Source organism: Pristiophorus japonicus, chromosome 6 (genome assembly GCF_044704955.1).
Source record: "Pristiophorus japonicus isolate sPriJap1 chromosome 6, sPriJap1.hap1, whole genome shotgun sequence".
Classification (NCBI taxonomy): Eukaryota; Metazoa; Chordata; class Chondrichthyes; family Pristiophoridae; genus Pristiophorus; species Pristiophorus japonicus.
In genome coordinates, this window is record NC_091982.1 from 139,908,268 (window position 1) to 139,919,588 (window position 11,321).

General features: G+C 45.6%; 1 protein-coding gene across 1 annotated transcript in view; it reads right to left on the reverse strand.

The window, feature by feature from the left end:
- Positions 1-468: 468 nt before the first annotated feature.
- Positions 469-11,321, reverse strand: part of LOC139265791 (solute carrier organic anion transporter family member 2A1-like) — a 163,372-nt gene continuing 152,519 nt past the window's right edge. Inside the window, exon 14 of the mRNA XM_070883220.1 lies at positions 469-5,822. Within this exon, the coding sequence (XP_070739321.1) occupies positions 5,702-5,822 (121 nt within the window). The 3' untranslated portion in view covers positions 469-5,701. The remainder of the gene's footprint in view (positions 5,823-11,321) is intronic.

The following is an 11,321-nucleotide window of genomic DNA, read 5'->3' on the forward strand; positions in this document are numbered from 1 at the left end:
TCACTGACTGGGATCCCCCTGCGCAACTGTTGATGAAAAGGACTTTAAAAATAAGGCTCTCATTAATCCTCCCAGACATGCACGAAATCGTTGAGGCAAAGCGCTGTAAGCTGACTGAGTACCATGACAGAAATTCGAGGGGGAGATGGAATGAGATAGGGGACAAAGTGTTTGTACTAAACTATGGCAGGGATCCCAAATGGCTTGCAGGGACAGTAACGGGCAAGGAAGGAAACAGGCTACTGGTAGTACAAATGGACAATGGCAAAACCTGCCGGAGGCATGTTTTGGTCAGCTAGTTACTGTATTTGAGATATGCATAATTTAGTTAGCCTGCAAACTCTTTTTGTTTCTTTCACTTTCCCATGTGTCAGCTTAAAATTGGTACTTAAGAGGGGCCCTTGGAAACAGTGATAGAATTTAGGAGCAATATGTGCTTTTGAATGATTGACACATGATTGACATGTATAATACAGCAGCATCTTTTAATGATTATATTCAAAAGAAACAGAAGGCACAGCTACATACAGACACAGCCTGATCACCTGTCCCACCACTTTAGGAAGTACTAAAGCCAATAAATCCTTTTGCATTCCTTCTGTACAATTCGAGTAAGCGTGTCTACAGAATGAGCGATACAGACACAATAAAACTTCTTTCTCCGAATATTGGTTCAATTTTCCCCAGTGATTTGCGCTGTTTTTTTTGGAGCAGGCTGCTCTTTCTGGCCTAAGTTGAAACCCCACAGTTTCCCCAATCAATTTGCACCAGTGTAAGTTGGTTAGTTACGATTTTTTTAGGTCAGTTTTTTTTCAGCCAGAGGGGGCATAACCAGCCACCGCGCCAATTCTGGCCATTTATGGAAGTTTGGCCAGCTGAGAGTTACTCCAGTTCTGCTTAGGCCAGCGTATGTTGCCTCTCCAGAAAACCCTTGCGGAGAGTTAAATAACTTGGTGCAGGTAAGGAAATCGGCGCAACAGGTGCCTGGACATACACTAAAATAATTGAAAAACACATAGGAGCAACTTACCCCCAACCCCGTCCGAAGGCTGTCCGGTCCCATTCTTGGTCCCCTGTTCACACACACAGTCCGGTCCCATTCTCGGTCCCCTGTTCACACACACAGTCCGGTCCCATTCTCGGTCCCCTGTTCACACACACAGTCCAATCCCATTCTTGGTCCCCTGTTCACACACACAGTCCAATCCCATTCTCGGTCCCCGGTTCAGACAGAGAGATAGAGGAGAGGAGAGAGAGAGAGAATGGGACCGGGGAACGAGGATTGGGCCGGACCGGGAGACTGGGAACCAAGAATGGGACCGGACCGGCAAGCCCTTCAGGCAGAGTTGGAGGTAAGTTGGTGCTATGCGCTTTTCAATTCTTTTAATGTGTTGGGAGCTGGCTGTATGTTTCACTTTGCAGCCTCAGCTCGCATTGTGCCCCTGGTTACCATGGCAGCCCGATCTTTTTGGCGCAGATCAAGGCTCCACTCCCAAAAGGACAGGTTGCACCACACCAAAATAAAGAAATCCAATGGGGAAACTTAGAACATTTTTTTTGGGCTTACTTGGGCCCCAAAAAATTGGGCGTAACTCTTCAAGTATGCCAAAAAAAAGCTTTGGGAAGATTGAGCCCATAGTTACTACTTGACACAAACATCTGCCTCTTGTGTTTACTGTGCCAAGATATTTCTTCTCCTACCACATTCTCTTGTTTAATCAAAGACTGCAAAATAAAGCGACTGATAGATTTTGCCATGACGGACATTGTGTTGCTCAGCTAAGATGTTACTGCCTCTCTCACTTTAAACAGGCCTGTTACCCAGCTCGCCTAACAGATAATTTTTAAGATTTACTTTGGAGAAGTCCTTTCCATAGAGTTCTTTGTGGAAACCTTCTCTTGCTGCACTCATTTATTTCCACATCCTGTATGCAGCTGTAAATGTTTTTTTTCCCACATTACTAAACACCTTAATTAGATCAAGCTTCTCAGAGATGCACCACTCTCCAAACTAACGCAATATTCTCCCTGGATTCACTTCGATGAATGGTATGACCGAGTGCCCCAACAACTTACTGTACTCTTCAGCCTTGAATGTAACGACTGCATGGTTTATCTGCGCTCCTCTAACTCTGCCCTCTTGAGCATCTCTGATTGTAATCGTTCAACCATTGGTGGCCGTGCCTTCAGTTGCCTGGGTCCCAAGTTCTGAAACTCCCTTCCTAAAGTTCTTCACCTCTCTTTCCCCCTTTAAGATGCTCCTTAAAACCTACCTTTGACCAAGCTTTTGGTCATTTGCCGTAATGTCTTCTTAGATCTCGATTTGAATATAGGGAGTATGATTAAGAAGTTTGCAGATGACACTAAAATTGGCTGGGTGGTTGATAATGAACAGGAAAGTCATGGATTGCAGGAGGATATCAGATGGGCAGAGCAGTGGAAAATGAAATTTAATTCGGAGAAGTGTGAGGTAATGCACTTGGGGAGGGCTAATAAGGAAAGGTTACACACATTAAATGGTAGACCACTTAGAAGTGTAGATGAACAAAGGGACCTTGAAGTGCTTGTCCACAGATCCCTGAAAGTAGCAGGCCAGGTGGATAAGGAATGCTTGCCTTTATTGGCTGAGCCATAGAGTACAAGAGCAGGGAGGTTATGCTTAAACGGTATAATACTCTGGTTAGGCCACAGCTGGAGTTCTGGTCACCATATTATAGGACGGACGTGATTGTACTAGAGAGGGTGCAGAGGAGATTTACTAGGATGCTGCCTGGAATGGAGAAGCTTAGCTATGAGGATTGGATAGGCTGGGTTTGTTCTCATTGGAACAGAGGAGGCTAAGAGGAGACCTCATTAAGGTGTATAAAATTCTGAGGGGCCTGGATAAAGTGGATAGCAAGGGCCCATTTCCTTTGGTGAAGGGGTCAATTATGAGGGGACATAGTTTTAAAGCAGTTGGTGGAAGGTACAGAGGGGATTTGAGGGGTCTTCTTCACGCAGAGGGTTGTGGAGGTCGGGAACTCACTGTGTGGAAGAATGGTGGATGCAGAAACCCTCACCACATTTGAAAGGTGCTTGGATGGACACTTGAAGTGCCGTAACCTGCAGGGTTACAGACCTAGAGCTGGTAATTGGGATTAGACTGGACAGCCTCTTGTTGGCCAGCGCAGATACGATGGTATGTACTGCAGGAAATTGAATATGGCCAGGGTGATCTCCTGGACTAATTTTGATTGCCTGGTTGGGACGGATTGGAATTTTTCCAGATTTTTTCCCCCCAATTGGCCTGGGTTTTTATCTGTTTTTTTGCCTCTCCCAGGAGATCGCGTGGTTCCGGTTGGGGTGGAGTGTAGAATGTTTTAGTGTAAGGGGTGTCACAGTTGTGTGGGGCGGACTGGTTGGGCTGGATGCTCTTTACCTTTCTGCCATTGTTCATTGTTCATAGGTTTATATGTAACCTTCAGGGCTGTTGACTGAGGGCCATGTGGCTCTTAGTCGGCCGGCGCGAACACGATGGGCCGAAATGGTCTCCTTCTACGCTGTAAATTCCTATGTTTCTATGTTTCTTATGTGGCTCGGTGTCAAATTTATTTATTTTGTCTTAAAACACTCTTGTGAAGCACCTGGGATGTTTTACTACGTTAAAGGTGCTATATAAATATGTTGTTGTTATCTGTATGCTCAATTCCTGAAGGAATATTATAACATGCCTTGCATGCATTTAATCTTTGTGACTAAGACTACGTTTGTTGAAATTTTCCAAACCTGCAGCACTGCATTTAAAGAAACACAAATGTTCTTTTCTTTATTACCACTCTTTCTTTATTTTCTTTGTTGCCTCTGGACTCCCCAAGGATCTATCCTTAGTCCTTTCCTATTTCTCCTCTACATACTTCCACATGACGACATCATGCAAAAACACTTCAGTTTCCACATGTACACTGATGACACCCAGCTCTGCCTCACCACCACCTCTCTCGAACCCTCCATTCTCTCTAAATTGACAGACAGCATGTCCCACATCCAGTACTGGAATTTCCACCAGCTAAATATTGGGAAGACTGAAGCCATTGTTCCCACCACAAACTCCGTTCCCTGACTCAATCCGTTCCCCTGACCATTGTCTGAGACTGAACCAGACTGTTCACAACCTCGGTGTCGTATTTGACCCCAATCTTCAGAATAGACAACCGCGCCATCACCATGGCTGCCTATTTTCACCTCCGTAACATCGCCTGTTTTCGCCACCGCCTCAGCTCATCTACTGCTGAAACCCTCATCTGTGCCTTTGTTATCTCTAGAATTGATTATTCCAAAGCTCTCCTGGCCACCATCTTCTTTCTACCCTGCATAAATTTGAGCTCATCCAATACTCTGTTGACCATGTCCTAACTTGCACCAGATCCCCTTCACCCATTAGCCCTCTGTTCGCCGAACTAGTTTGGCTCCTCGTCCAGCAATGCCCCGGTTTTAAAATTCTAATCCTTGTTTTCAAATCCCTTCCTATCTCTGTAACCTCCTCCAGCCCTACAACTCTTCAAGATCTCTGCGCTCCTCCAATTCTGGCCTCTTGCACACTCCTGATTTTAATTGCTCCACCATTGGCAACAGTGTCTTCAGCTGCCTAGGCTCTGGAATTTCCTCCCTATACCTGTCCACCTTTCTAGCACTCTCTCCTTTAAAAAGCTCCTTAAAACCTACCTCTTTGACCAAGCTTTGATCATCTGTCCTGATATCTCCTTTAGCGACTAGATGTCAATTTTTTTGACCATCATCATAGGCAGTCTCTCGGAATTGAGGAAGACTTGCTTCCACTTTAATAATGAGTTATTAGGCGACTGAACAGTCCAATATGAGAGCCACAGTCTCTTGTCACAGGTGGGACAGACAGTGGTTGAAGGAAAGGGTGGGTGGGACTGGTTTGCCGCACGCTCCTTCCATTACCTGTGCTTGGTTTCTGCATGCTCTCGGTAACGAGACTCGAAGTGCTCACGCCCTCCCGGATGCACTTCCTCCACTTAGGGTGGTCTTTGGCCAGAGACTCCCAGGTGTTGATGGGGATGTTGCACTTTATTAGGGAGGCTTTGAGGGTGTCCTTGTAACGTTTCCTCTGCCCAGCTTAGGTTCGTTTGCCGCGAAGGAGTTCCGAGTAGAGCGCTTGCTTTGGGAGACTTGTGTTAGGCATGCGGACAATGTGGCCTGCCAAGCGAAGCTGATCAGGTGTGGTCAGTGCTTCAATACTGGGGATGTTGGTTTGGTCGAGGATGCTAATGTTGGTGCGTTTGTCCTCCCAGGAAATTTATAGGATCTTGCGGAGACATGGTTGGTGGTATTTCTCCAGCGATTTGAGATGTCTACTGTACACGATCCACGTTGCTGAGCCATACAGGAGGGCAGTATCACTACAGCCCTGTAGACCATGTTGATAACACTCCTGTGAAGTGTCTTGCGACTTTTTACTGTGTTAAATGCAAGTTGTTGTTGTTGTTTATTGAGGGTTCTTTGCACTGCACTAGCTGTTGTCCTTGCGTGTTGACATTTTAACCACTTGAATTCTCTGATTTAATCAACGCACTGTACAAGTCTGCTAACTGAGGTATTGTTAAAGTAAATGACGCAGGTGCAAAAAAAAATTTATTTGTAAATTGGCCAATTGAGTAAGATGGCACCATGTCAGTTCCTGCCAACCTTCTGTGCAACTTTATACTGCTTCCATGTTCTGCTCAGCAACTTTACGTACACTCATCCTTCTCGCTTTCCAACCAGTGATCAATAAAAGCAGTGTGCCAAGGATATTGTACCCAACTTGTACACCCAAGTACCTGCGGAACATTAAAATAGGGACACCATTTCAGCTTTTGTTGCCACACATTAATTTATCTTCACAGAAGTACAAAAGAGGCTCATGATGGGGAGGTAATTAATTTTAGAGATTAAAAAGAAATCTATAATACATTAAAAATCTTAATACAGCCCTTGTAATCTATAAAGGCGTTCTTCCTGTTGTCATGTATGCGTCACATTTTGGTGTCAACAGTTTATCACTTTAAATTCCTATGTCCACAATTATAATGGAAACTTATCACACTGAAATGACACCCCCCCAGAAGTGGAGGTGCTGCCGTGCCTCAGTTTTGCAAGTCCCCAATCCTCAGCCTGTATTCAGACAACGTCCGACACTCCAACAACTCTACTTCTGTGCTTCCCTAATGCCCATACATTTTGCTGCTTAATACTTTGATTTTATGTTATTATTCAGTTATATACAAATAAGAATGTATGACTTTAATACGGAGCAACAAGTAGACTAGAGCAGTTATGTTCTCTGATTAATGCCTGTGTATAGTGAGTCAGCAGACTTTGATTGTAGTGAGGGTTTGGTGCTAGTGGGAGTTGAGGCTCACACTAAGGGGAAGGGAAATGGTACAGACCTCACTGGACATTACCGACTACCAAAGATTCTGGAATGGTCCCCACGGATTGGAAGGTAGCAAATGTAACTCTGCTATTCAAGAAAGTAGGAAGAGAGAAAACAGGGATATACAGGCCAGTGAGCCTGAGATCAGTTGTCGGGAAAATGCTGGATTCCATTATTAAGGAAGTGGTAACAGGGCACTTAGAAAGACTTGCATTTATATAATGCCTTTCACGACCACCGGACTTTACAGCCAATTAAGTACTTTTTTAAAGTGTGGTCACTGTTGTGATGTGGGAGATGCGGCAGCCAATTTGCACACAGCAAGCTCCCACAAACTGCAATGTGATAATGACCAGATAATCTATTTTAGTGATGTAGATTGAGGGATAAATATTGACCAAGACACTGGGGATAACTCCTCTGCCCTTCTTTGAAATAGTGCCATGGGATCTTTTACATTCACCTGAGAGAGCAGACGGGGCCTCAGTTTAATGTCTCATCTGAAAGACTGGAGTGTCAGCCTAGATTTTTGAGCTCAAGTCCTGGAGTGGGACTTGAACCCTCAACCTTCTGACTCAGAGGCGAGGGTGCTACCAACTGAGCCATTGACACTTAAAAAATTATATGATTAGACAGAGTCAACATAGTTTCATGAAAGGGAAATTGTGTTTAACAAATTTATTAAGAGTTTTTTGAGGATGTAACTAGCAGAGTAGATAAGAGGGAACCAGTGGATGTAATATATTTGGATTTCCAAAAGGCATTCGATAAGGTACCACATAAAAGGTTGTTATGCAAGCAAAAGGCTCATGGTATTAGGAGTAATATATTAGCATGGATTGAGGATTGGTTAACGGACAGAAAACAAAGAGTAGGGATAAATGGGTCATTTTCCAGTTGGGAAACAGTAACTAGTGGGGTGCCGCAGGGATCAATACTGGGGCCTCAACTATTTACAATCTATATTAATGACTTGGATGCTGGGGCAAAGTGTAATGTATCCAAGTTTACTGATGATACAAAGCTAGGTGGGAAAGTAAGCTGTGAGGAGGACACAGAGAGCCTGCAAAGAGATATAGACAGGTTAAGTGAGTGGGAAATCAGGAGACTGATGGAGTATACTGTGGGGAAATGTGAAGTTATTCACATTGGTAGGAAGAATAGAAAAACAGAATATTTTTTAAATGGTAAGCAACTATTAAATGCTGGTGTTCAAAGAGATTTAGATGTCCTTGTACAAGGATCACAGCAAGTTAGTATGCAGGTATAGCAAGCAATTAGGAAGGCAAATGGCATGTTGGCCTTTATTGCAAGGGAGTTGGAGTACAAGACTAAGGAAGTCTTGTTACAATTGTACAAGGCTTTGGTGAGACCACACCTGAAGTACCATGTACAGTTTTGGTCTCCTTATCTGAGGAAAGTTATACTTGCCTTACAGACAGTGCAACGAGGGTTCACTAGATTGATTCCTGGGATGAGAGGGTTATCCTATGACAAGAGATTGAGTAGAACGGGCCTATACTCTCTAGATTTTGAAGAATGAGAGGGGATTTATTTGAAACATATTGGATTACATAAGAACAAAAGAAATAGGGGCAGGCGTAGGCCACCTGGCCCCTCGAGCCTGCTCCTCCATTTGACTCAGCTCCATTTCCCTGCCCGCTGCCCTTAACCCTTCACTGCCTTATCGTTCAAAAATATGTCTATCTTTGCCTTAAATATATTCAATGACCCAGCCTCCACAGCTTTCTGGGGCAGAGAATTCCACAGATTTACAAACCTCTGAGAGAAGAAATTCTTCCTCGTCTCAGTTTTAAATGGGTGGCCCCTTATTCTGAGACTATGTCCCCTAGTTTTAGTTTCTCCGATGAGTGGAAATATCCTCTCTGCATCCACCTTGTCTAGCCCCCTCATTATCTTATATGTTTCGATAAAATCACCTCTCATTCTTCTGAACTCTAATGAGTATAACCCAACCTACTCAACCTTTCCACATAAGTCAACCCCCTCATCTCCAGAATCAACCTAGTGAACCTTCTCTGAACTGTCTCCAATGCAAGTATATCCTTCCTTAAATACGGAGACCAAAATTGTACGCAGTACTCCAGGTGTGGCCTCACCAATACCCTGTACAATTATAGCAGGACCCCCATTCTGAGGGGGATTGACAGGGTAGATGTTGTGGGATGGTTTCCCCTGGCTAGAGAGTCTAGAACTAGGGGGCATAGTCTCAGGATAAGGAGTGGTCATTTAAGACTGAGATGAGGAGGAATTTCTTCACTCAGAAGGTGGTGAATCTTTGGAATTCTTTGTCCCAGAGGGTTGTAGATGCTGAATCGCTGAGCATATTCAAAGCTGAGATCGATAGATTTTTGGAATCATGGGGGATCAAGGGATATGGGGATCGGGCAGAAAAGTGGAGTTCAGGTCATAAGATTAGAAATGATCTTATTGAATAGCAGAGCAGGCTCGAAGGGCCAAATGGCCTACTCCTGGTCCTAATTCCTATTTTCTTATGATGAAACTGTGGAGATGAGATAAAGGGGATGATCTACAGACAGTTAGGAGATATTATATATATGAATATATATAAGAACAACAGAAACAGCAATATTGGGTGAGTATAACTATCCAAAGCGAGACTAGAATAAAGACAATGCATATTGTGTACTGATTCACTTTGGACTGGTTAATAGTGAGAGCGCGCCTGAGAGGAAACTGTGAGCGTCAGTGAGAGTGGAGAGAGAGAGAGTGAGAGAGAGAGTGAAGGGAAACAGTGAGAGAGAGAGAAGGGGGAAACAGAGAGAGAGAGAGAGAGAGAGAGAGAGAGGAAACAGTGAGAGAGAGAGAGAGAGGGGAAAGAGAGAGAGAGGGGAAACAGAGAGAGAGGGGAAACAGTGAGAGAGAGAGTGTGAGAGAGAGAGAGAGAGAGAGAGAGAGTGAGGGGAAACAGTGAGAAAGAGAGTGTGTGAGGGGGAACAGTGAGAGAGAGAGAGTGTGAGGGAGAACAGTGAGAGAGCGAGTGTGAGGGGGAACAGTGAGAGAGAGAGAGAGAAAGAGAGTGAGGGGGGAAACAGTGAGAGAGAGAGAGAGTGTGAGGGGGAACAGTGAGAGAGAGAGAGAGTGTGTGAGGGGGAACAGTGAGAAAGAGAGAGAGAGTGAGGGGGGAAACAGTGAGAGAGAGAGAGAAAGGGGGAAACAGTGAGAGAGAGAGAGAAAAGGGGAAACAGTGAGAGAGAGAGTGTGTGAGGGGAAACAGTGAGAGAGAGAGAAAGAGAGAGGGGGGGCAGTGAGAGAGAGTGAGAGAAAGGGGAAACAGTGACAGAGAGAGAGAGAGAGAGAGAGAGAGAGGTAACAATGAGAGAGAGAGAGGGGAAATAGAGAGAGTGAGGGGGAACAGTGAGAGAGAGAGAGAGAGAGAGAGAGAGGGAGGGGAAACAATGAGAGAGAGAGGGGAACAGTGAGAGAGAGAGAGGGGGGAAACAGAGAGAGAGAGAGAGGGGAAACAGTGAGAGAGAGTGTGAGGGAGAACAATGAGAGAGAGAGTGTGAGGGGGAACAGTGAGAGAGAGAGAGAGAGTGAGGGGGGAAACAGTGAGAGAGAGAGAGTGTGTGAGGGGGAACAGTGAGTGAGAGAGTGAGGGGGGAAACAGTGAGAGAGAGAGAGAGAAGGGGGAAACAGTGAGAGAGAGAGAAAGGGGGAAACAGTGAGAGAGAGAGAGTGTGTGAGGGGAAACTGTGTGAGAGAGAGAGAGGGGAAACAGTGAGAGAGAGAGAATGTGTGTGAGGGGGAACAGTGAGAGAGAGAGAAAGAGAGGGAGGGGAAACAGTGAGAGAGAGAGAGAGGGGAAACAGTGAGAGAGAGAATGTGTGTGAGGGGGAACAGTGAGAGAGAGAGAGAGGGAGGGGAAACAGTGAGAGAGAGAGAGAGAGAAAGGGGGAAACAGTGAGAGAGAGAGAGAGGTAACAGTGAGAGAGAGAGAGTGTGAGGGGAAACAGTGAGAGAGAGAGAGGGGGGAACAGTGAGAGAGAGAGAGTGTGTGTGAGGGGGAACAGTGAGAGAGAGAGAGTGAGGGGAAAGAGTGAGAGAGAGAGAGAGAGAGAGAGAGGGGTAACAGTGAGAGAGAGAGAGAGTGGGAGAGTGAGGGGAAAGAGTGAGAGAGAGAGAGACGGGAAACTGAGAGAGAGAGAGAGAAGGGGAAACAGTGAGAGAGAGAGAGAGAGAGAGAGAGAGGAAAGAGTGAGAGAGAGAGAGGGGAAAGAGAGAGAGAGGGGAAACAGAGAGAGAGAGAGAGGGAAACAGTGAGAGAGAGAGCGAGAGAGTGTGAGAGAGAGAGAGAGAGAGAGAGTGAGGGGAAACAGTGAGAAAGAGAGTGTGTGAGGGGGAACAGTGAGAGAGAGAGAGTGAGGGAGAAACAGTGAGAGAGAGAGTGTGAGGGGGACAGTGAGAGAGAGAGAGAGAGAGAGAGAGAGAGTGAGGGGGAAACAGTGAGAGAGAGAGAGTGTGAGGGGGAACAGTGAGAGAGAGAGAGAGTGTGTGGAGGGGGAACAGGGAGAAAGAGAGAGAGAGTGAGGGGGAAACAGTGAGAGAGAGAGAGAAAGGGGGAACAGTGAGAGAGAGAGAGAAAGGGGGAAACAGTGAGAGAGACGTGTGTGAGGGGAAACAGTGAGAGAGAGAGAAAGAGAGAGGGGGGGCAGTGAGAGAGAGTGAGAGAAAGATGGAAACAGTGAGAGAGAGAGAGAGGGAAACAGTGAGAGAGAGAGAGAGAGAGGTAACAGTGAGAGAGAGAGAGGGAAAAGTGGAGAGAGAGAGAGAGTGAGGGGAACAGTGAGAGAGAGAGAGAGAGGGAGGGGAAACAGTGAGAGAGAGAGAGAGAGTGGGGAAACAGTGAGAGAGAGAGGGG